Below are 25375 nucleotides of genomic sequence, written 5' to 3'. Positions count from 1 at the left end.
ACTCATGTAGTGTAATTAGCTCTTATTCACAACTTCTCAGCCAGCAGTCAGGAGAAGGTGAGCCACCTGTAGTCAAGTCCCCATTCAGGAGTACAAAACTAGAGAGCTATGTCACCACTAACGGGTGTGTACTTGGATGACTGAGAATAAATTCTAGAGCAGAGGTTTTTAACCCTCTTAAACACTGCACACAATATGCCAAATACAGTAATAATGATGGGTCTCATTCCACTGACCCTATGTAAGAGCCTCCAATGCAGCACCACTGGGAAGAACGAGTAAAGGGAGGCTGCTAAAATCCCAGGGCTAAGACAAATGGAGACGTTGCTGATACCCGCTCGAGCAAATCAATGATCAACAGGATGACAGTGATACAGTCATGGTGATACACTGCACCCTGGCAGTTGAACCCACTGTTCTGGAGATTGTCTGGAACTCTCCCTTCACATAGGATGAAACTGAGACCCAGGCAAGTCCAGGGTCTCAGAAAAATCCCCTTGATTTTTCTCAAGGGGATGTAATAAAGAGTGCTAGGATGAGAACCCAATTCTATCGATTCCTAATTCCAGTGCTCACTTCAGAATAATGCACAGACTCAATTCAGTCCTCTATTCCTGGTCAGTTCTTAGAAATCACATTTCTCTTCCTATTTGTTTGGTTTTTCTTTGGGGGCCACACATCTGCATGTGCTCAGTGGCTATTCCAGGCTAGCTGCTCAGGGGTCACTCCCAGCTGTGCTGAGGACCCACGTGGCACCAGGGATCAGATTCTGGTCTCCTGCGTGCAAAGCCTGCACACGAATCCTTTGAGCTATCTCCCTGGCTCAGAAATCATGTTTTTGCTTTTTGTTTTTACATTTGCCTGCGGGTGTGGGGTGTGCCCTTAATGGTGGTACTCAGGAGATTGGAGAGCCAAGCACAGCAATTCTCCACCAAGGAGTATTTGGTTCAGCACTAGGACCCAGGATGCAGTGTTTGGGAGTCTTTAGGGTGATACTCAGTGATGCTCAGTGGTGGGGGGGCTCCAGGTCTTATTCAGCCATGCTCAGGAGGCTATGTGGGTGCTGGGGCTCAAATCCAGGTTGTTGCATGCATGCCCTGCTATCCTATGATATCTCCTTATGGCGGTGCTTAAAGACATATCCTTGTGCCAGTGAGCATGCAGCTGCGCAGTGTACGTGTCCACCTGCAAGTACTTCTAAGGTATGTTGCTGAGTGCTTATGCCCTTTCTCCTAGAGAAATGTCTAGGTGATTATGGAGTTCTTTATGTCAGCAGCAGCATGAAGCCAGGCTCGACATTCTGAGTCAATCATTAACAAGTCAATCTGATGCGCTCTCCTATCAGTCCCAGTCCTGGGTCTTCAGGAAACAGGGTTAAAATAATTAGGGTGGAGACGGACTCTTCCAATGTCCAACTTGGTTCCAGGGCAGTGAGTGCCGTGGAAGACAAGCCTCCGCGGGTCTGACGGATCAGTAGCCACTATCTGCAAGGAACATGTGCTCCGGCTAACATGGATACCATTTTGGTTTTCAGCCTGATCATTGCATCCTATGATGCCAACAAGAAAGGTAAGTGTAAGAACCTAGAAAATAATATCTAGACTAATCCATCAGCCCTAGCCTAAAAGCCCAAGGAGAATCTAGAAAGTGTTGCTGGGATCTTTTCTACCAGCTAGACACACAGCCAACACCTTGCAGGTGACCTCTTAATTCAAAGCAGAGCCATGGCTGAGAAGTCTTCAGAAAAGTGATACTTTCGTTGTTGCTGTTGTTCACATAAGGAGTTCTAGCTCTGTCTGTCTGATGGCATTCTTTCCTGAAGGGTGTCATCCACTGCCCTTCCATATTGCCAAATTACCCTTGCAAGATCCCAAGATCTGGGCTGGAGAAATAGTACAGCAGGTAGGGCATTTGCCTCACACACAGCTGACCCAGATTCGATCCCCGACATCCTACATGGTCCCCTGAGCACCACCAGGAATGATTCCTGAGTCCAGAGCCAAGAGTAAGTCCTGAGCACTACTGGGTGTGACCCAAAAAGCAAAAAACAAAGATCCCAAATTCTTAACCTTTCAGATATTATTGTCTTCCAGCCTCCTTTTTTTTTTCTTTAGAGGGGTTGGGGGGCACACCCAGCTGTGCTCAGAGTTTACTCAGAGTTTTCTCAGAGTTCTGCACTCAGGGATCACTCCTGGTGGTACTCAGGAGGGAAAAGGTACCATGCCAGAGATGGAACCCAGGTCAGCTTTGCACAAGGCAAGCGCCCTACCATTTGTACTATCCCTCCAGCCCAGTCTTCCCTTCTCAAGATGGCACATCCAGATCCATGAAGATGCTTTCAGCTGGGAGAGCAAAAGGAAAGGATGGTACAGGGTAGATGGCATTGCTCACTGCTTCCTGCTCTTCATTAACTGGATTTAAAATGTGGGATTTTTTTTTACCCAAAATTTCCTAAAAAGTCCAAATAGCCTAAAATGCATCAGTGACAAATTTAACAGATGAAAACACAATCACTTGACAGGTATTAATGATGGGTCAAAAAAAGCATAAATAACTTTATGTTCAATGGTTCCATGGAAACATCTTGTTTCCAAGGTGACATTTCACAAACTTTCAAACTTTGATACAAGAAGGCAGGCAGAACAGAAGAGAGATGAGATAAATCAGTGTTTGGAAGAATGGGTTGGTTAGCTCTCACTGACTAAGTTAACTTCACTGGAGTTTACTTTACCCTATTCCCCCAAAAGTGTACTCAGTTTTCTTTACACTAGCCATAAAACTGGCATACTCAGAAAACTGGTATACTCAATTTTCTTTACACTTTATATCTCCTACCTGCATTTATTTTATTTTAACTTTGGTTTTTTGGTTATACCCAGCTATGCTCAAAGCTAACACCTGGCTCTGTGCTCAGGGATCACTCCTGGTTGTGGTCGGGGGATATATGTGGTATTGAGGATCAAACCCAGATCAGCTACATGCATGGAAAGTGTCCTACCTGCTGTACGATCTTTCCAACACCTTGGATGTATTTTAGAATCTTTTGGGGCATCCAATCTCCCTAAATACAAGTTTTATGAGAAGGAACTGCATTTGTTTTATCTTCTTCTCCAGTGTCCAGAATTCTCAAAAAGCAGTACCTACCAAATCCTGACCCTTTTCTTTCCCCCCTCCAGAACTCAGAGACAGCAGCTGCCAAGTGGAGCAGTTACCTAGGATCTTCACGAGGGATGGAGAAAGTGTAAGAGATGTGCCGGTACAAGGTAAGAATGGGGTCCTGAAAACTCTGCACCATTTCAGAGAATGCTTGCCTGTAAAGAAGGTGTGTCCATTTCTAGCCCTGATTTCAAATATCCTGTCTTAAAAATTGGGCAGAACTGAAAATTAGTACAACAGATAGGGCAGTTATCTTACACACAGCCAACTCTGGTTGGATCCTGGGCACCACATATAGGCCCCTGAGCCTGCCATGAGTGATCCCAGAGTGTAAAGCCAGGAGTACACCCTGAGCACCGCCAATGTGGCCCAAAAACAAAACAAAAAATTTTTTAATTGTATTTCTCCTTCCAACCCCACCCCTCCCACATGGAAGATAGTTCATAAAAATAAAAACAATTATTTTTCAGAGAGTGGTTTGGGGAGGACGCACACTCAGAGAAACTCAGGGGTTACTCCTGGTTCTGCACTCAGAGATCACTCCTGACAGGCTCCTGGGACTGTATGGGATCCTAAGGACAGAACCCAGGTGGGATCTGTGCAAGGCAAGTGCACTACTCACTGAGCTATCGCTCCAGCTCCTAGAAATTATTTGTTAAATGAACCGTTATTACCTAAGACAGGGGCATATATCAAAACTCTGGCAGTAATGAATGAGTTGGCAGTGTCCAGCCCCCTCTGAGAGAGCCCCAAGAATCCAGAGCACTTCTCAAGGCTTTCTTCACTGTCATGATGTATTTCCAGGGGTAACACAGCAGACAGGAGAAAGGGTGGGACTCGTGAGCACAGGCTCATCAGGAGTGGCCTGAGAAGGGAAGCAAGGCCAGCAGAGGCGTTTGCTAGGGGGTCCGGGTGGAGCTGGACACCACTCAGATGTAACTGCCCCTGACTTTTCTCCTTTCAGAAATACAGGCAGACGCCGAGGGGCCCACGTCCAACCCACACTGGACAGTGGCTTCGCTGCAGTGTTCCGGCTCCCGGGGTGAAGTGAAGGTGAACCTCCTCTACTCGGGGCAAAGGGCGCCAGGCAGGCACGCTCTGCGGAGCCTCAGGGTCTTTGCCGTTCCCCGCACACGAGGCCCGGATTCCCCAACTTGTCACCTCAGCCCTGCCTCCAAGTTTCATACACGATCCTTCCTGGGAGGCACAGGTAAGACGGGAGAACGGGAGCCACCGGCAGGCACTGGGAGCATCCTTCAAGGTGCGTAAGGATGCACTGCGCAGATGAAGGCTCCAGGGAACAGGGCAGATCTGGACCAGACCTCTTCGTAGTCTCAGTTTCCTCAACACCCAGGGTGGGCCCTTCTAGTCCTGACTTGCTGTGACTTCATAAGCCTCCTTTTCCCTTCGTTTTTCGGTGTTGGGCCACATTCAGCTGTGTCTGCAGGGGCGCAGTTCCACCCAGCAGTGCTCAGGGGACCGTGTGGTGCCAGGAATCAGACCCAGAACAAGGCAAGTGTTCTAAGTGTCCTAGCACTGAGAACACGGAGAGCTCGCAGCCATACCTACGGGCCTGTGATCTTTATGTTGACAAGTGCTATCTGATTTTTCTGATTTTTATTTACTTCCGATGCACACCATAAAATATTCAAATGTAGAGACTACTGAGTGTCCTTCCTGTTCTGATCTCTCGACCTTGCAGTTCTCTATTTCTGAGGAAACCATTCTTTCCAACTTACTGATTTTCCTTCCAGTTATTCCCTCCTTGTATGGATATATATTGGGAGGCTGGAGTGATAAAACAGCGGCAGGGTGTTTGCCTTGTACGTGGCTGACCCAGGTTTGATTCCTCCGTCCCTCTCGCAGAGCCCGGCAAGCTACCGAGAGTATCTCGCCCGCACAGCAGAGCCTGGCAAGCTACCCATGGCGTATTCAATATGCCAAAAACAGTAACAACAAGTCTCACAATGGAGATGTTACTAGTGCCCGCTTGAGCAAATCAATGAGCAATAGGATGACAGTGACAGTGACAGTGTGGATATATGTTATGAAAAATACAAAAAAATAGAATACCATATCCACTTGTCTCTGGATTTCTTCCCCCACTTAGCCACCTTCCATATTAATCAGTGCAATTTGTGTCATTTCTTTAAAAAAAAATGATCCATGGAAATCTGTCTTATTCCTTTTAAGAGCTGTGTAGGATCCCATCATATGGCTGAACTATAATTTATTCCACCAATTCCCTATTGATGGATATATATATATATATATTTTTTGCTTTTTGGGTCACACCCGGCGATGCACAGGGGTCACTCCTGGCTCATGCACTCAGGAATTACTCCTGGCGGTGCTCAGGGGACCATATGGGATGCTGGGAATCGAACCCGGGTCAGCCGCGTGCAAGGCAAACGCCCTACCCGCTGTGCTATCGCTCCAGCCCCTATTGATGGATATTTTGGATCTTTCTGATATTTTATAAATACAAATGATTTGTAAAGTTGTTTTGTGAACAGTGAGCTTATAAATTCTTCTGTTGTGTACCTTTAATTTAGCAAGAGATTAAATTTCAAGAAGGACAGTTGCATCGAAGTTCGATGTGGCTTGCTTCATCACCCTCAGCAGCGGTGACTCCATTCCGCACACTCACCCTCAACCTACACAATGCTGTTCGAACAGCTGCTGAGCCTGTTTGTGTTTGTTAGTTTTTGGTTCCCGGCCACACCTGGTGGTGTACAGAGGCCACTTCTTCGGGTCATTCCTGAGCTCTTTTTGTTTGTTTTGGGTTTGGGGGCCACTCCTGGCAATGCTCAGGGATTACTCCTGTCTCTGAACTCAGGAATTATTCCTGGTGGTACTCAGGGGACCATATGGGATGCCCAGGATTGTACCTGAATTGGCTTGTGCAAGGCAAGCATCCTACCTGAGATATTTAGCTCTGGCCCTAAGCTTTTTCTTTTGTTTTTGTTTTCAGAGCACAAAGCCAATGATGCTCAGGGCTTACTTCTGGCTCTGTGCTCAGGAATCACTAAGGACTAGGGGCTTGGGGGAACACATGTGCATTTAACCCAAGTTGGTCACAGTCAATGCAAGGAAATGTATATACCTTAACTGCTGTACTATCTCTCTTCTCTAATTTTACTCTCCTTTTCTCCTACCCATTCTTTTTTTTTTTTTTTTTGGCACACCCGGCCATGGTCAGAGCTTACTCCTGGCTCTGCACTCAGGAATCACTCCTGGCAGTGCTCAAAGGACCATACAGGATGCCGGGAATTGAACTTAGGTTGGCCACATGCAAGACAAGTGCCCTACCCACTTACTATCTCTTTAGCCCCACTGCTATTCATTCAGGTTGCTTTGAACAATAAATAGGCATTATTTGTCCTTCTGCATGTAGAGCCAATATCCTAGTACTTCTGCTGCACCATTTGAAAATAAAGTCTATTGAGATAAATTGGAGGCTCAAAAGCAGAATAATGGGGGGAAATCTTAAATTATACATTTGGTTTTGAGTAGCAGAAATTGGGAAATATGTAGACAGGTCCTTGGGCTGTGACCCAGCTATACAAAACATGAAATGCGCTCCCTTTTAGTATACTTTATAAAGTCAACATGTGATCATTCATGGGAAAATGTAGGGGGGAATTTTTCTATTTGGAGGAGGAAGGGCAAACCCAGCAGTGCTCAGGGCTACTCCCAACTCTGCACTCAGGAGTTTCTCCCAGTGGTACTGTATTTGTGACACCACATGTGGTGTGAGGAAGAAACCTATGCATGCTATGCACACTCAGACCATTGAGCTATATTTCTCAAAAATTAGAAAAGCTTCTGAGTGGGGCTGGAACGATCATGCAAGATGAAGGTGTTTGCCTTGCAGTATAATCAATCCCTGGCATTGTATACAATCCCTGCCTCGCCAAGAGTGTCCCCTGAGCATGTCTGGGTGTGGCCCAACCCCATCTCCCCAAAAATCAACAACTCAAAAAGTCTCTGGCAGGTTTGAGAACTTTTTGTTTTTGGTTTCGGTTTTTTTTTTGGGGGGGCCACATCTGGTGGTGCTCAGGGGTCATTTCTGGCTCTACGCTCAGAAATAACTCTTGGAGATGTGTGGAGAATCACAGGAATGCTGGGAATCCCTGAGCACAAAATCATGAGTAAGCTCTGAGCACTGCTGGGTATGGCCCAACCTCCCACCCCTACGTCTGCACTGTCTGCACTGTCGTCCTGTGCTCATTGATCTGCTCGAGCAGGCACCAGTAATATCCCCAATGTGAGACTTGTTGTTACTGTTTTTGGCATATCAAGTACGCCACGGGTACCTTGCCAGGCTCTGCCGTGCAGGCCGGATACTCTCCGTAGCTGGCCAGGCTTTCTGAGAGGGGCGGAGGAATCGAACTCGGGTCAGCCACATACAAGGCAAACACCCTACCCACTGTGCTATCTACTTCAAAGTCTAAAAGAACAACATTTGAATGAACTATTGAAAGCACAAACTAAAGATGTGAAACTGCCTGTTCTGAATTTAAACTTCTACTGAGTCCCAGGATGTGTTTGGCTCCAACAGGATAGAAACAAAAAATAAGAATCTTTTAAGTTCATAAGAAAAATACTTTGTGAGTGACATTCACCCCCATAGAAAGGTGTCCAAGAAACTGTCATCTTTCATGGAAATGTCCCCAGAATAAATTAGGAATTTGCAACTGTAAGGGTGAGAATGTTCTGCTACAGAGTTGGCCATCAGAAAAATGTGTATGCACATGGAGGTAGAAAAACATAGCACGGATGCTGCTACCGTTATGGGTTTACCAGAAATCCTCTAGTATAAATATGCTGAAACTGCCTTCTGGATGAGAAAGATGACGCATTAGGTTTTTGTCACTTATGTATAGTTGGTATAGTCTAGTTCCTATTGCTCAAATTCCAAATTAATCAATAAACCTTCTACTTATGCTTTAGATTTCCTGGGAACCTTTATCATGCATTTTTCTGGTGCCAGGGACTGAACCCACGTTCTTACACATGCAAAGTAGTGCTCTTCTGCTGCGTGCACCCCATAATAAACTATGGAATCATCCCATGATGAGTACAGTCCATAAAACTTATGTCTACGACAGAGTTCTTAGAAGAGAAAAATTTCCTTCTGATCCTTTGGTCAGATTCATTCTGTGTACTTCTGGTGGGGGGTGTTCCAGGGCACACCCAGGGGTACAAAGGAGTTATTGTACTTGGGTATCACTCCCGGTGGTACTCTGGGGACCATGCAGTGCCAGGAATCAAACTAAGATCAGCCACATATAAAGCAAATACCTTGTCCATTATATTATCACTCCAGTCCCGTATTTAAAAAAAAAAATTGTTGTTGTTTTTGGTCCATACCAAAAATTTTTTGTGGTGCTCAGGGCTTACTCCTGGCTCTATGTGAGGGATCATTCCTGGTACTCAGGGGACCATATGGGATGCTGGGGGTTGAACTTGGGTTGGTTGCATGCAGGGCAATAATGCCCTACCCTTGTACCATGACTCTGGTCCCCAAGTATTACTCTGGATTTACAGTTTTGGATTTAGGCTATGATTTATTTAAATAGTGATGAGGCTCCTTGGAATTAGAAGAGTGTTAAAAATATGTGGTTTTGTTTTGCTTCTGACCCACATCCAGTGGTGCTGGGGGAGAGGGATCCAGTCCATGTGCAAGGAATGTGCTTAGTCCTTGAACTCTGCCCCCAACCCACCAAAAAGTATTTTTTTTCTTTTTGGCTCTTTTGATCACACACAGTGATGCTCAAGGGTTTCTCCTGGCTCTGCACTCAGAAATTACTCCTAGCAGTGCTTGGGGGACCATCTGGGATGCCAGGGATCGAACTCGGGTCAGATGTGTACAAGGCAAATGCCCTACCCCTTGTGCTATTATTTTGCCCCCCCAAAAAAAGGATTCTTAAGGTGTGATTACCCCCATTAAAACTGTGGGAGTAGGAAAAATTCCAAATAATAATGGTGGATATTTTGTCAAAATATTGAATGTGATCAAAGCAGAGAGAAAGATGGAAATTATCTGCCACATAGGTGGAGGAGGGGTAGGAATGGGGTATATTGGGGTTTTTGGTGGTGGAGGGTGTGCACTGGTGAGGGGGTGGGTGTTTGTATGACCAAGACTTAGACTGGAAAGCTTTGTAATTGTTCTCACAGTGATTCCATTTAAAAAAATTAAAAATAAATAAATAAAAACTGTGGGAGGTAGGAGAAATAATATCAAGCTAGTGTTTATTCTGATATCACCTTGACAAGTTACTTCATTTCTTCAATTGCTCAGTTTCTATTCTTACAAATGAGAAGTTTGAATAGGTGATCTAATTCCTACGAGCCTAAAGCTGAATGTTAGGGGCTGGGGTTATAGTACAAAGGGTAAAGTGCTTGCTCAGAACGCGCCCAGCCTGGTCCCATCCTTGGCACCACAGGCGGTCTCCTGAGCCTCATCAGGTGTGATCTCTGAGCACAGGGCCAGGAATGATCCCTGTGTACAATCAGGTGTGGTCCCCCAGCCACAAGTGAAATAAAGCTGATATTTAAACTTGAAACACAAACCCCACAGTATATTAAGGTCTCTCCAAACAGCACTCTCAACCAGCTAGTACTATCACAGAATATCTCTAGGGCAGATTTCAATTTAAATATAGTGTACTTAATGGTCCCTACTTAAATCATTTTCTAAAAAAGCAAAGCATCATCCCTTAAATTATCCGTTTCATAATCCTTAGATTTTTATCTAGCTCCTCGAAGTAGGGTATTCTTGCTCAAATAGCCTTAGCCCCCAGAAAGCTAATATTGCCATTCCAACATCGCTGGGAACAAGAAGCTTGTTTTTTTTTTTTTTTTTTACAAACTGTGCTACACCTTTTCCTGCTCAGTAATTTCGCAGATGATACCGAAAAGAGATGAGCTGCCAGCATGGATGGACATTTACTTAGAAATGAGGTAGAATTGAAAAACATACTGCCAGATGAAGCCTACTCTCCAGGGGTGCGGCTCCCAGAAGGTGGGAGGACACGCCACATTGACAAGTCATTATCTCCGTGGCCAGAGGGCACAGTTCTACTTGGAGAGCAAGGGGATCTAAGATTTTCCTCTTCCCATCACACTATCATTCACTTTACACAGCACTGTCACACCTGCTTTCTCTCTTTTGTTTGTTTCTGTTCATACCACCATACCACCTCTGTGTAACAGGGGGGCCAAGGATCACTCCATCGTATTCCTCTGATGGGTAAGGAAACCAAGATTCAGGGAAGTTCTGTGATTTGTGCCAAGTAATGTTTGCTTATCTTCATCTCCACTCTTTCAGGAGCATGTGTGTTACTATTCTAGGCAACCAATGGGCAAGATGTTGAACATAGTTAGTGCAATTCCCATTTTTCACCTTTTATTTATTTTGGGTTGGGTTGGATGTTCAGGGACTTCTCCCGGCTTGCTGCTAGTGGTGCCGGGATGGAACCTGGCTGCCTGCATACAGAAGATGTACTCCAGTTCTTGGAGCCATCTGTCCCTCCCTGGGCCTGTTTTCTTTTCTTTTCTTTTTTTTTTTTTGCTTTTTGGGTCACACCCGGCGATGCACAGGGGTCACTCCTGGCTCATGCACTCAGGAATCACCCCTGGCGGTGCTCAGGGGACTATATGGGATGCTGGGATTTGAACCCGGGTCGGCTGCGTGCAAGGCAAACGCCCTACCCGCTGTGTCCGTGGGCCTATTTTCTTCTAGATCCTCTTCTTCCATCACTGTCTGCCCATTCCCTCCACCCCGTCTTCCTGATACCCTAACTGTAACTCAGTTACAGTTCTTCTACTAGCTGCAAAGTTGGCTGAGCTCACCACATCCTCAGGCATTGGCTTGGCTAAGACCCGTTACCTCCTGCTAGTCCTGACTCCAGTCTAAACTGTAGACTTTTAAAAAAGGGTGGAGGTGAAGTGGTAGGACAGTGGCTAGGGCCTTGCACGCAGCAGACCCAGGTTTGATCCCTGGCATCCCATATACTCACTGCCAGTGTGGCCCCAACCCCCAAATAGATACAGTAATAAACTGCAAACCTCTCAAACCCACCCTACCTGCACTTGTCTTGCTCTTTTCTTAAATTTTAACCCTTTGAAAATACCATAAAATTTATTGGGCTTTTGGGTGTGTGTGTGGGGGGGGCTCTAGTGGAAGAGTGAAAAGGATAGAACTCAAGGATTTATACGTACAAGTCATGAGCACTGCCATGAGCCACATATCTGGCCAAAACTGACTGTTACTGTTGTCTGCTCCCCCTGCCCAGTCCCTCAGCCTTCCCTCTGGCTCCCTTGTCAGAATATATCCAACTAATATCTGCAAAAAAGCAGTAACTGGCACATCAAAAATACTTATTTTCAATGGGGGCTGGAGCGATAGCACAGCGGGTAGGGCATTTGCCTTGCACACGGCCGAACTGAGTTAGATTCCCAGCATCCCCTGAGCACCACCAGGGGCGATTCCTGAGTGCAGAGCCAGGAGTAACCCTTGTGCAATGCCAGGTGTGACCCAAAAAGAAAAAAAAAAAGAAAAAATATATATATATATTCATTTTCAGGTCAAAGGGAGGGAGTAGGTAGGAGTGTTTGCCTTGTACTGTGCAGCGCCAGCTCGGCATATGGTCCCCCAGCCTCTCCAACAGAGGTCCCTGAGCACTGCCAGGTGTGACCCCAAAGCCAAACCATTTAAAATTACTTGCTGGATGACTGTAACTGAGGACGCCTAAAGTGGGTGGGCTTGCTTTCTTCCATTTTTCTTCCACCACCCTCTCCGCCAGAGCAATTAACTTCGCTTGCCTCTCCACTCCACTAGACTAGACATGCTTGCAGCAATCATTAAGGCAAATTATGACACTACACACTTTCCCTCGAACTTTGGAGCCACCTCCTTTACAGAAGGAGAGTTGCCAGAGTTCTACATTGCATCCTTGTTTTTATTGTGGCCTTAAGGACAGGCCAAGATGTCTACTCTTTCACCCTGATTCCACATCAAAGGCCCTGCAAGGATTAATCCTTATCTCTTATTAGTATCTCTAGCCTCATTTGTACTTGGTATGATTATGTGCCCACGCCCTAAACCTCTGTACAGGTCAATGCGGCTCCCACTGGAAGCTAAACAGCACTGGGGAAAGCCAGATTTTCATCAGGTAAAATAAAGAGACAGGGTGAGACATTCCCTGGTGTCTTTTAATAGTTCCTCTTTTGCTTCCCAGCTTTTTTACCAGGGGTTTCACAATGCAAAGTAGACTCGGTGACAGGACCCTCAACAGAGCCTTTGCTTGGCACCGCCACCGCTGGGACTCCTGGGAATACAGATGGAGACACAGGTACTGCAGAGTTTTTAGCACCTTGAAACAAGGTACAGAGCAAATCCAAAGGAAAAGAATGGGAAAACGAAACATTTTTGCCCAGGACTAGTTTGGATCCTCCTAGTTGTCCCCACAGCTGAAAAAATTAGAGGTTTTGTTTGTTTTTGTTTGGGGGGCCACACTTGGCAGTGCTCAGAGCTTATTCTAGGCTCTGAGTTCAGGAATCACTCCTGGTAGAGTTCAGGATGACAGGATGGAATCATAAGGGATGCCGGGGATTGAACCCAGGTCAGTCATGTGCACAGCGAGTGCCCTACCCACTGCACTATCTCTCTGGCCCCTACAAAGTTTACATGAGAAAAATCACTCTGCTTCCTATGTGGAAAAAAAAAAATCAGCATCTCTCTCTATATATATAAAAAAAATTTCCCAGAAATGTTTGTAGTTTGACACCATGAGGAGAATCTTTTCTTCCACAAGGGAACTCACATGGTAGCCAGTTTGGGGGCATTTGGTTATAGATGAATCCTTTTTTTTGGTGGAGGTGACACCTGGAGCTATTCAGAGCTTCCTCCTGGCTCTGTGCTCAGGGATCACTCCTGAAGGTGCTCAGTGGGGCTACATATGGTGCTAGGGATCAAACCTAGATCAATCATGTGCAAGGTAAGTGCCTTACCCACTATACTGTCTCTCTGGCCCTATCGACAGATTCAACACAGAGCAAATCAAATTCATGCAGTAAGTAAATTATAGTCATGGAGTATATTTAGATAATAAACAATTGTGGTAGATGGTTTGTGGCAGATTGGTGGCAGAGGAGGTGCATAAATTTGTACAACAAAAGCATAAAAATGAATGAGCAAGCAATCATTATAGAGATGCTACAAACAACTGCAGGTTATTTTCAGAAACTACCTCCTGAAAAAGACCAGGCCCAGAATACTCTCTCTGTCTCTTTCTCTCTCTCTCTCAATCATAATAGTTTTGTAACTGTGTATCTTACAGTGATTCAATAAAAAATAAAAATAAAAGTTTAAAGAAAAAAATTAAGATAAGTAGAGATATTAACCATTTGCCCTTCATATAAACTGAATAAGAATTTATGTGACCATATTTATATTTTAATTTAAAATATAAGTAAAACCTGAATGCCCAAGAACAGACTGGATAAAAAAAGCTGGTCTATCTGCACAATGGAATATTATATAGCTGTTAGGAAAAATAATGTTATGAAATTTGCCAATAAATGGATGGACTTGGAGAGTATCATACTGAGTGAAATGAGTCAGAAGGAGAGGGACAGATATAGAATGTCTGCATTCATTTGTGAGATATAAAAAAAAGAATAGTATGAAACTGGGGCTGGAGCAATAGCACAGTGGGTAGGTGTTTGCCTTGCACACAGCCGACCTGGGTTCGAATCCCAGCATCCCATATGGTCCCCTGAGCACCGCCAGTAGTAATTACTGAGTGAAGAGCCAGGAGTAACCCTTGTGCATTGCCAGGTGTGACCCAAAAAGCAAAAAAAAAAAAAGAATAGTATGAAACTAATATCCAAGCAATGCCAGGGAAAACAGACCAGGAGGACTGGTCAACGGTCAGAAATTACCACAAGGGTGTGGAGGGTGGAGGGTAGTTAAGATAAAGGAGGGTCTATTATGACAATATTAGTTGGAAATGATCACTCTGGACAAGAACAAAGTGTTGAAAGTAGGTAAAGGATATACATGATAACCTTTCAGTATCTGTAATGCAAACCATAATGCCTAAAATGAGAGAGAAAGAAAGAGAGAGAGAAAGAAAGAGGAGAGAGAAGAAAGGTGCCTGCCATAGAGGCAGGATAGGATGGGGGGTGGTTTGGGGCAGGAATAGGAGAAAAACTGGGGACTCTGGTGCTGGGAAATGACACTGGTGGAGGGATGGGGGTTGAAAATTGTATGACTGAAACCCAATCATCAACAGCTTTGTAATGCTCTGCTCATGGTGATTCAATAAAATTAAAAATATTAATATTAAAAAATTAAAAATAAATCAAATGTAATTCAAATGTTTTTAGTATATTGAACAAAAAATACTAATGTCAAGGTGGGGAGCAGGAGAGATAGTACAGCAGTAGCGCACTTGCCTTGCCCAAGGCTGACCCTGTCAGTTCCCGGGCACCCCACATGATCCCCAAACCTGCTAGGAGTGACCCTTGAACACAGAGCCAGGAGTAAGCTCTGAACAGTGCCAGGCGTGGCCCTCTCCCCCCACAAAATAACAAGATCCTTTGACCGGGAAGCAATGCCAGTTCACCTTTGCTCCTCCTGTGCTCCTCTCCAGGTGAGAGTGTGGGAAAGGTGGTATTCTCCTGTGCAGGCAGCCAGGACCGAGGGCACAGACTAGGCGAGCACTGCAGGAGCAAGTGCCTAGAGCTTCCTGGGGCCCTCCTCCGGGGGCCGTACAAAAGTTAGTCCTACTCGATCATGGGAAAAATCCAAAATTCCAGGCCCGGGATGACTCCCTGGGAAAAAGCTTAGAGGGAGATCAGCACAGAGGCTGTGATGGCCAGCCCTGTCCCGTGGGCGTGGGGCCTTACCGCAGTCTGCCCAGGAGATGTTGGGGCCAAAGCGCTTCCTTCTCTCACACTGGCTCTCCCCTCCCCTATCCCCTCTGCTCCCCCCCCCCCAACTTGTTTCTCTTTCCTTCCAGATACAGACGAGGACCTAGAGAAGAGGAAGAAATGGGGCCTCGTGGCCAAATCTCTGATTGCGGTCACTCTGCTGATCAGTGGAGCAGTCATCATGGTGTTTGTCATTTTTGAAGTCCCATGCCCTGTAAGTTCTTGGTGGTGTACTGGGTCCTTGGGTTTTGTTCTAGAAAGTCCTCCTGCAGAAAAGTGGCTTAGCAGGAGAAGAAACACAGACCCTGGGCTTCCCTGCATTTCCAGTTTTTTGTTTTGTTTTGTTTTGTTTTGATATTTTGCTTTTTGGGTCATACACGGTGATGCACAGGGGTTGTTCCTGGCTCTGCACTCAGGAATTACCCTTGGCGGTGCTCAGGGAACCATATGGGATGCTGGGAATTGAACCCGGGTCGGCCGCATGCAAGGCAAACGCCCTACCCACTGTGCTATTACTCCAGCCCCAACATTTCCAGTTTTTATGTATGCGCTGCTCAAGTGAGCCCGGAGTTGAGAGTTTGGACAGACCTGCTGACTTGAGGGACTTTGGGAAATCTGTCTGACTTCTGCAATCTCAGTTGCCTTGTCTATAAAATGATGCCACCGGGTCTTATTCCCAGCACTGCCTGGTTCCCCCAGGTTCTTCCAGGAGGGACCTCTGAGCACAGATCTGAGAGTATCCCCACCACACCCCCAAAGCACTGCTAGGTGTGGGCCCCAAACCAATAAACAAGTAAACACATAAATTAAACAAGACTCAGGATATTTGCCTCACATGATTTTCAAGACCCTCGGTGAAGGGACAGAGTGATAGAACAGTGGGTAAGGCACTTGCCTTGCACACAACTGACCTGGGTCCAATCCCTGACATCCCATATGTGCTCCCAGCACCACCAGGAGTGATCCCTAAGTGTAGAGACAGGAGTAAGCCAGGAGCACTACTGGCTGTGATACAAAAACTAAAAAAAAAAAAAAAGAGAGAGAGAGAGAAAAGAGAAAATTTTAAAAGGCCCTATGTGAAAAGCACAGAAGAAATTCTTGCTGAAATAAACCCTTGGTCACCCTCTGAGGATGATAGGTTCAATAGGAACCTCAATTTCCCTTAGAAGAGAAGATTTATTTTTAAATGGCTTGGTCTGAGGTTTGGAAATCCAACCAAAGGTACAACAGTGGGCCAGAGAGATAGTACGGCAGGTAGGGAGCTTGCATTACACATGGCCAATCCAGGTTTAATCCCTGGCCCCCACTGGTCCCCCAAGCCCACCAGGAGTGATTCCTAAGTGTAGAGCCAGGAGTAATCCCTGAACACTGCCTGGGGTGATGCTCCCAAAACAAAACAAAGGCACAGCAGCTGCAAAGCTAATGCCAGTTCTTCTCTCCCTTCAGGGTCAATGTCGGCGAATCGCAGAGCAGTGCCAATGCCAGTGGCTGTGGAGAAGGCTGAGGAAGGGAGGCCAGTCCTCAGAGGCAGCTGAAACCCAGCTCAACCCTCAGCCCGAGAAGGGAAGTATTCACTCTATAGCTGATGTCACTGGTTGGAGAAGTGGGGTTGACAGGGGCTGGGGTGATAGTACAGCAGGTAGAACTCTTGCCTTGCACGAGGCTGACCAGGGTTTGACCCCAGGTGCCCTGTCTGGTCTCTGGGCCCCATCAGGAGTGATCCCTGAGTGCAACGCACAGAGTAAGCCCAGAGCACTGCCAAGTGTGGCCCCCAAACAAAACCAAAAAATTTACTTATATATCTATTATGTTGTTTTTCAAGCAGCAGCCAGTAGTGCTCCAGGGCTACTCCAAGTTCAGTGCTCAAAATCACTCCTGGTGGTACTGGCAGACTATGTAGAGCTGGGGATCAAACCTGGGCTCTGACATGCCAAGCATGTACTCAGCCCATTGGGCTCTCTTCTTAGACATGTATTAATTTTTCTTTAAAAAAAAAAAAAGCTCCAGGGGCTGGAGCAATAGCGCAGCAGGGAGGGCGTTTTCTTTGCACGCGGCCGACTGGGTTCGAGTCCCAGCATCCTATATGGTCCCCTGAGCACTGCCAGGAGTAATTCCAGAGTGCATGAGCCAGGAGGAACCCCTGTGCATTGCCGGGTGTGACCCAAAAAAAGAAAATAACTAAATGAAATAAAAGCTCCCTAAAACTTTTTAGAACTTCAGATATGACAAAGGCTGGCAGAAAAGAAACTAAGACTCAGGCCTCCTTCTTCCAACACTGGATATTCTGGCTCACTTATATCACAAGTTTTTATTCAAAGTTTCCCGCTACAGTCCAAGCTTCCTGCTTGAAAGAGACTTATAACTTACTTAGTATCACTGTATCACTATCATCCTATCACTGTCATCCCATTGCTCATCCATTTGCTCGAGCGGGCACCAGTGACATCTCCATTGTGAGACTTGTTGTTACTGTTTTTGGCATATCAAATACGCCACGGGGAGCTTGCCAGGCTCTGCCGTGTGGGCGGGATACTCTCAGTAGCTCACCGGCTCTCTGAGAGGGACGGAGGAATCAAACCCAGCTCAGCTATGTGCAAGGCAAATGCCCTACCTGCTGTGCTATCACTTACTTAGTACTAAATAATAATAATATTGTACAGCTATTACTACTAATAAAGCACTTAGAAAGCACAGACAGAAGAAAATGGGCATGGGGCCAGGTGGTGTGAGAATAGAGTGGTCGGTACACACAGACCCACAGTGAGGCTCTTTCCAAGCATCATGAGATCATTGGAGCCTGATTCAGGGGAAGGAAGGAGATTCTCTGGGGGAGGGTGTTAGACCACCACACCATGAGGTGTGCAGAGACTATTCCTATTCTCAAGAGTGACCCTTTGCAGTGCTCAGGGGACCACATGTGGTGCCAGGAGTCAAATCCAGGTCAGCTGCATGCAAGGCAAGTGCCTTCCCTCCTGTACTATCTCTCTGGCCCTGAAGGAGAATCTTTAAGCATCCGGGACCCAGGGTAGTTGCACAGCTAGTACTCATGGCAAATGGGTCAAGCCAGGGACGAACAAGCTCTTTGCGAAGGTTTCCAACCAACAGTCTTTCATACAGAACTGCAGCATACTGGTTCTTTCTTGGCAAAAGCACTGAGAGAGGAATCACCGAGAGGAATTGGGTCACTGTCACTGTCATCCCATTGCTCATCGATTTGTTCGAGCGGGCACCAGTAACATCTCTCATTGAGAGACTTATTGTTACTGTTTTTGGCATATCCAATAGGCACGGGTAGCTTACCAGGCTCTGCCGTGTGGGCTCGATACTCTCAGTAGCTTGCCGGGCTCTCCGAGGGGCAGAGGAATCGAACTCGGGTCAGCCACGTGAAAGGCAAACGCCCAACCACTGTGCTATCGCTCCAGCCCAAGAACTGGGTAGCAGAAGCAAAATGTTCCATGCTTATAATTATCTAGGGTTTGCAAGCACTGCCAGGACTAATTCCTAATTGCACAGCCAGCCCTAAGCATTGCTGGGAGAGGTCCCAAAACAAAAGCAAAAACAAAACAAAACAAATTTAAATCATTATATAAGGTTTTGTACTTAGCTGCCCCTTTTTTGTTGGTATATATGTGGACAAAATAGGCCAGCTGCCTCCTTTCTTATCTTTCCTACTTTCCTTTCCCTCTCCAGGTAGCACAGACTGCACCCACGTCCCCAGGCCCGCAGGAAGCCGCAGGGACCACTGTGCTCAAGCAGACGTACTTATGAGAAGAAGCACGTCTGCTCTGCCTCGCACCAGGAACCAGGATGCCACACCGTCCTCTCCCTGGGACAGACCAAGGCGGGACACTTCGGTCTGGCAGTAATCCCAGGCCAATGAAGGAGGAGCCTGGGCTTGCAGCCGCGGTTCCTCAGGCCACTGCGACCAGACATGCTGCTATTTCTCAGTGATCACTGGAAATTTGGGACAAGAATCCATCCCACGATTAGGGTGATTTTCCTCACAGAAACTCCCTGAGTGCCAGCGAGCCAGCGCCACAGTCAATTTCATAAGCCAACGGACACCACTTGACTCTAAGTCTGCTTTTAAGTTTAAAACAAACAAACAAACACACATGGCAGGTTTCTGTCCTTTTCATTGATCAGACAAGACAAGGTTTTGTCCTTTTCATTCATCAGAAACCATTGCATTTCAGTTAAGCAGAATGTGCCGACTTCTCAGTAATTCTGTCTTCTTAGTTCTCCCAAATACCTGTTGAACTGGAACTGGAGCGATAGTACAGCGGGTAGGGTGTCTGCCTTGCACGCAACCAACTGACCAATCCCCATGTTCTTATATGGTCCCCCGAGCACCGTGAGCCAGGAGCCGTTCCTGAGCATCACTGGGCTGGATGTGACCCAAAAAACAAACAAAAAACACATGTTGAACTGGGAGAGTCAGTAGAGTGGGTAGGGTGCTTGGCTTGCAGGTAGCTGATCTGGGTTTAATTCCCCGTACCCCATATGGTCCCTGGGACCACCATATGGAGTGATTACTGAGCACAGATCCAGGAATATGCCCTGAACACCGCTGGCTGTGGTCCCAAAATAAAAACAAACAAAAAGACATGTTAAATTACATGCCCCTTTCCATTTAAGATCAGTCCAAAAGAGCCAGAGAGATAACAGAATGGTAAGGGCACTTACCATGCACATAGCCAACCTGGGTTTGATCCCTGGCATCCCATATGGTCCCCTGAGAACCACCAGAAGTGATCCCTGAGCACAAAGCCAGAATTAACGCCTGAGTACTGCTGGGTGAGGCCTCAAAACAAACATAAAAAGAATATCCAAAAGAAGATCTTAATAGATAAAAATAGGGACTAGAGTGATAGTACATCAGGTAGGGCATCTGCCTTGCACATGGCTGACCCAGGTTCAAGTCCTGGCATCTAAACACTGCCAGGAGTGGGGCTGGAGTGGTAGCACAGTGGATAGGGTGTTTGCCTTGCATGCAGCCGAACCAGGTTCAATTCTCAGCATCCTATATGGTCCCCTGAGCACGGCCAGGGGGATAATTCCTGAGTACAGAGCCAGGAGTGACCCCTGAGCATAGCTGGGTGTGACCCGAAAAGCAAAAGAACAAAAACAAAATAAACACTGCCAGGAGTGATCCCTGAGTGCAGAGCCAGGAGTAACCCCTGAGCATCACTGGGTGTGGCTCCCCCCTACAAATAAAACAAAGCAAAAAACCCAAAACCTGAAGCATTGAAAGAAAAAAAAAGGAACATAAAAAAATACCTTGTGATGGGGGCTGGAGCAATAGCACAGCGGGTAGGGCGTTTGCCTTGCACGCGGCCGACCCGAGTTCGATTCCCAGCATCCCATATGGTCCCCTGAGCACCGCCAGGGGTGATTCCTGAGTGCAGAGCCAGGAGTAACCCCTGTGCATCGCCAGGTGTGACCCAAAAAGAAAATACCTTGTGAAAATCAATAGTTAATATTCAAACTGAGCCGTTAAGAGATGAAACAGATATAAAACAAGAAAGAGGGGCATTTCCATAGGGGTTCCTAGAGCTCCTCCAGTGAACAGTGGACTGAGACTTTATAGGGGTCACCTCACAAAAACATTGTTTTAAAAAGAGTTTCTTCCTGATTTATTGCCATTAGATGTTTGGTTGGTGGGGATGGGGGAGGGGGAGAGAGTAGACCCAGCAGTGCTCAGGGTCGAATCCTGGCTCTGTGCTCAAAAAAGATCCTTGGCAAGGGCAAGTCAGCTTCTTGCAAGGCCAACACCTTATCCCCTGTTCTCAGGAAATGTTTGATTTGTGTATCTGCTGTACATACCTATATACCCAGGAATTGTAGTAGAAACAGTTCTACCATAGTGCATGCTTTGAGAACTTAGCAGAAGGAGAAGACAGATCACTAGGGCAGGCATGTGGGTAAATATTATATTATCTGCCACCAATTCACATGGCTCCCAGTTTACCATCTGTGGCTCCCGCTGATGTAAAATGAGGTAGTATGAGGCTGGGGATGGAGAGGGGAGCTTGCTCTCTCCCAAAACTATATGGGAGGATAATTAAAAGCATCACAGGGGGCTGGAGCAATAGCACAGCGGGTAGGGCATTTGCCTTGCATGTGGCCGACCCGTGTTCGATTCCCAGCATCCCCTATAGTCCCTGAGCACTGCCAGGAGTAATTCCTGAGTGCATGAGCCAGGAATAATGCCCGTGCAGTGCTGGGTGTGATCCCCCCCCCAAAAAAATAAAGCATCACAGGGAGAACACAGAAATAGTATAGTGGGTGCGGAGCCTGCCTTACATGTTGTCAGCCAGGATTAGATCCCCGGCACTCCATATGGTCCCCCAAGCAGCACCAGGTGTGATCCCTGTGCACAGCCAGGTCTGGACCAAGAATAAAACAAACAACAAAACGTATCATTTGTGCCCTCTGAGATCCAGAGAGTGCATAAAGGAGGAAAAACGCTTGCCTTGCTTGTGACCATGGCAGCAGCAGCCCAGGTTCAAATCCCAGGTACCAGATAGTCCCTTGAGCACAACCAGGGGTGACTCCTGAGCACAGACAGGAAAAGCCCCTGAGCACTGCTGAGTATGACACAAATACTCCTCTGTGTGGGAGCGGGAGGGGGGAATCTCTAGGGGAAAAAAATCTCTAAGGGCTAGAGAGCTCAGTGAGCTGGAGCACATCCTTTGAGGGCAGAGCCTCAGTTCTGATCACTGAGCTCAGGCTGCCCAGTCAGTGAGCCAGCACTGAAGACCCCTTTGTGCCCCTCACTGATGTGTCTCCTATAACCACGCTTCTCCCAGACTCCTGCCTGCTCCCCCTCTTTACAGGGGTTGTCAGGCTGCGTTTGACAGGTGCAGTATGGATGAAAGAAACCAATAACCCCAGCCTGAAAGGAAGACGATGTTGGATTTTCCATTTGGGAAGAGGATCGGGGTGAGGACAGGAAATTCATCTTTTTAGCGAAGTAAAATAATTTTATAAGAGAGAGAGAGAGCACATATCAAAATGTATGTGAATCTCTGAAGCAGAGAAATGTGCTAGAAAATGGATTTTTGAGGACAAGAAATCCACCATCATGGGGCTGGAGTGATAGCACAGCAAGTAGGGCATTTGCCTTGCACGCAGCCGACCCGGGTTCGATTCCCAGCATCCCATATGGTCCCCTGAGCACCGCTAGGAGTAATTCCTGAGTGCAGAGCCAGGAGTGACCCCTGTGCATCGCCAAGTGTAACCCGAAAAGAAAAACAGCAATAATAGTAGAAGAAATCCACCATCATCTCAGCTGCTAGCCCAGGAATAAGCTCCTTTCTTCACACTCACCAATGTCTGTTGGCCTTCAAGTGGCGAGCATGCACTTAGGTTTACTACCCTGAGTACTGCCAGGAGTGACCTCGGAGCACCCAGTCAGGAACAGTCTCTGAGCATAGCTGGGTATAGCCCACGCCCCTCCCTCCAAGTAAAATTTAAAAGGCATCATATCTGCAGACTCTAGAATTGACCCATGAAACAAATTGTTTATTTGTTCAATGTCCCAGCAAAGCCAGGTTCCACAGAGGATTTTTCCAGCCGGCCTAATCAGCTAACCATTTTTATGTTTGTTTGTTTTTTTTTTGTTTTGGGGTCAGACCAGGCAGGGCTCAATGCTTACTCCTGGCCCTGCAGTTAGGGATCAGTCCTGGCGGGGCTCAGGGGGCCATAGGGGATGCTGGGGATTGAACCTGGGTTGGCCACGTGCAAGCAAACATCCTACCCACTGTACTGTACTATTGCTCCAGCCCCAACAATTTTAAATGTTGTGCCATTTCCTTTTCTGAGGATCGGAGGTAGCATACTCAATTGGGCTACTCCCAGAATAGTGCTCTGTGCATGGGAATTGCTCTGAAGGTCGCATAGGAGGACTGTGTGGTGCTAGACTCAAATAAGCCTCCTGCATACAGAGCATGTGCTCAGCCATTTGTGCAGCTCCCTGGTCTGAAGGGTTAGGAGCTATTCATACTTATAATAAGAACCACGAAATCCTTCTTGCTCTCTATTTTTCAAAACGCTTTGCCCTGGACCAGTTGAGTTATGGCCCCTCTTACCCCCATTTGTTTGCCTACAAACACTCTGTAAAAAAACTCTATTTCCTTAGTTCACACGATGGCTCTCATGCTGCCTTAAGCTATAACTTTTTTTTTTCAGCAGTGGAGGGGGTTCCCAAGCAGTGGTTAAGTGCTCAAGGGCCCCTTCCGCTGATCCTCGGCCAGCTGGGCTGGCAGTTCAGAGCAAGGAGGGTGTGGTACTGCTCCGGCCCTGCAGGGCCCACCAGCGCTGCCCAGTGGCCTCCAGGGCTGTGTGTGGGGATGCTCAGGAGGTCATGTGCTGCCAAGGACTGAACCTGAGCCTGACATGAATCCTAACATCTGTACTATTGGGGATAAGTGCTAAGACAGAATAGGCAGAAAACAGGAACCTGAAATCCAGAAAACCTGCACTGCTTTGAAAACACCGAGGCAAGGGCCCTGTGATGGCTGATCTCTGTTTCCCCCTAGGAAATAATCCCTTTAGAGCAGCTAGTTAGGCCCATGACTAAAGAAAGGTGTTCTCCTCCCCCTCGAGATTCCTGAATTACAGCAATAAATATTGAATGTGATCACAGCTCTGCCACATAAATTCCTCAGCCCAGCTTTGCAGACTCACAACAAATCTTGGATCCCACGCGAGCCAAGCCACTCAAGTTTTCTTAAGCCTCAGTAGCATCCCAGCTTCAACCCTGTTCACCAGGGTTTGTCCCCCGTACTGTACTATTTCTCTAGTCCCACTGAATTATAACTTTTTATATTTATTTGTTAAGTTATTTTTCCCCCCTCGGGGGTGGGCATGGCCGGTGGGCTCTGCGCTCAGGGATTCACTGATGGCGGTGCTCAGGGGACCGTATGAGGCTCAAATATCACACCTGGGTCAGCCACATGCAAGGAAAGCACTTTACCTGCTGCCCCAAAGCCTTTTTTTTTTTTTGCCCTAACTAGCCATCCTTCATGTCCCTTGGACTGTTAACAAAGTTTCGTGAATTTTCGCCATCTAGTGGCTACAGTTGTTATCTTCATCCTGTGAAAAGCACCATAGCACTGTTGTTCATCGATTTGCTCAAGCTGGCACCAGTAATGTTTCCATTGTTAGACTTGTTGTTACTGTTTTTGGCGTATCAAAAACACCATGGGTAGCTTGCCAGACTCTGCCGTGAAGGCGGGATACTCTTGGTAGCTTGCTGGGCTCTCCAAGAGGGACGAAGAAATTGAACCCGGGTCAGCAGTGTGCAAGACAAACGCCCTGCCCGCTGTGCTAGCGCTCCAGTTCAGTCCACCTAAAATAAGCAAAATTAAATCAAACATGAAGATTGCCACCAATGGTAGAATGTTATAAAAGCCAAACTTTGTCCTATGGAAAGCTATATTTCCTAAAATTTAACATAGGATGTGGAGGACATGTTTAGCGGGACAGTGTCTGCCCAGAATAAGATGATGCTGAGAAAACCCTGGAAGACTTGATCCACATCACAACCGCCTCCCATTATACCAAGAAAGAATAAACAGTACCCGCTTGGAGCTGGAGAGGTGGCACAGGGGTCAAGAAGCCTGTCTTGCACGCAGCTGACTTCTGGCTCCATTTCCCGTACCGCATATTACCCCTGAGCACTACCAAAAGTGACTCCTTGGAGCCAGAGAGATAGTACAATGGGTAAAAGCACTTGCCTAACACGTATCTGTTGGTTTGATCCCCACCACCCCATATGGTCCCCAAGTCCTCCAGGAGTGATTCCTGAGTACAGAGCCAGAAGTAAGCCCAGAGCACAACAAGGTGTGGCCCAAAAATCAAAAAGGGAAAAAAATATATAAAGAAGTGACACCAAAGCACAGAACCAGAATTAAGTCCTAAGCAATGCCAGGCATACCTCAAATTCCAAACCATGAAAAAAAATAATAATAAAATACAGTTCAGGCAATTGGGTCAAGTCCTTCTTGCCTCCTAAAGAGCAAACATTCAAGCAGAAACATCAAATTAGAATATCTTTATATTGAATAGTTTGATATGTAAAAACTATGCATGGTACTATCAGAGGACTTGGCTCACTAGTTTTCTATAATACATTTTCTCAGATATGACTTCGCCTAAGACAAATGCCAACAAGCAGAATTTTAGGGCAGTAGGAAACACATCCCTTCATCTTTGCTAAATTGCATATCGCTCTTCTAAGTGATTGTCCTAGACTTATTTCTACCAG

General features: G+C 46.6%; 2 protein-coding genes across 6 annotated transcripts in view; one reads left to right on the top strand and one right to left on the bottom strand.

Annotated features, from left to right (window-relative positions):
• Nucleotides 1–25375, bottom strand: part of ACACA (acetyl-CoA carboxylase alpha) — a 322844-nt gene that overhangs the window by 279557 nt on the left and 17912 nt on the right. The window lies entirely within an intron of this gene.
• C3H17orf78 (chromosome 3 C17orf78 homolog) lies at nucleotides 1512–24207 on the top strand. Its single transcript, XM_055130197.1, has 7 exons — nucleotides 1512–1569; nucleotides 3177–3263; nucleotides 4121–4366; nucleotides 12405–12518; nucleotides 15192–15316; nucleotides 16549–16696; nucleotides 24179–24207. Exons 1-7 carry the CDS (start codon nucleotides 1512–1514, stop codon nucleotides 24205–24207), a joined length of 807 nt encoding a protein of 268 aa, XP_054986172.1.

The sequence above is a fragment of the Sorex araneus genome, chromosome 3 (genome assembly GCF_027595985.1).
Source record: "Sorex araneus isolate mSorAra2 chromosome 3, mSorAra2.pri, whole genome shotgun sequence".
Lineage (NCBI taxonomy): Eukaryota > Metazoa > Chordata > Mammalia > Eulipotyphla > Soricidae > Sorex > Sorex araneus.
The sequence above is the reverse complement of the archived record's forward strand: the minus strand, read 5'-3'. Positions and strand labels throughout refer to the sequence as shown.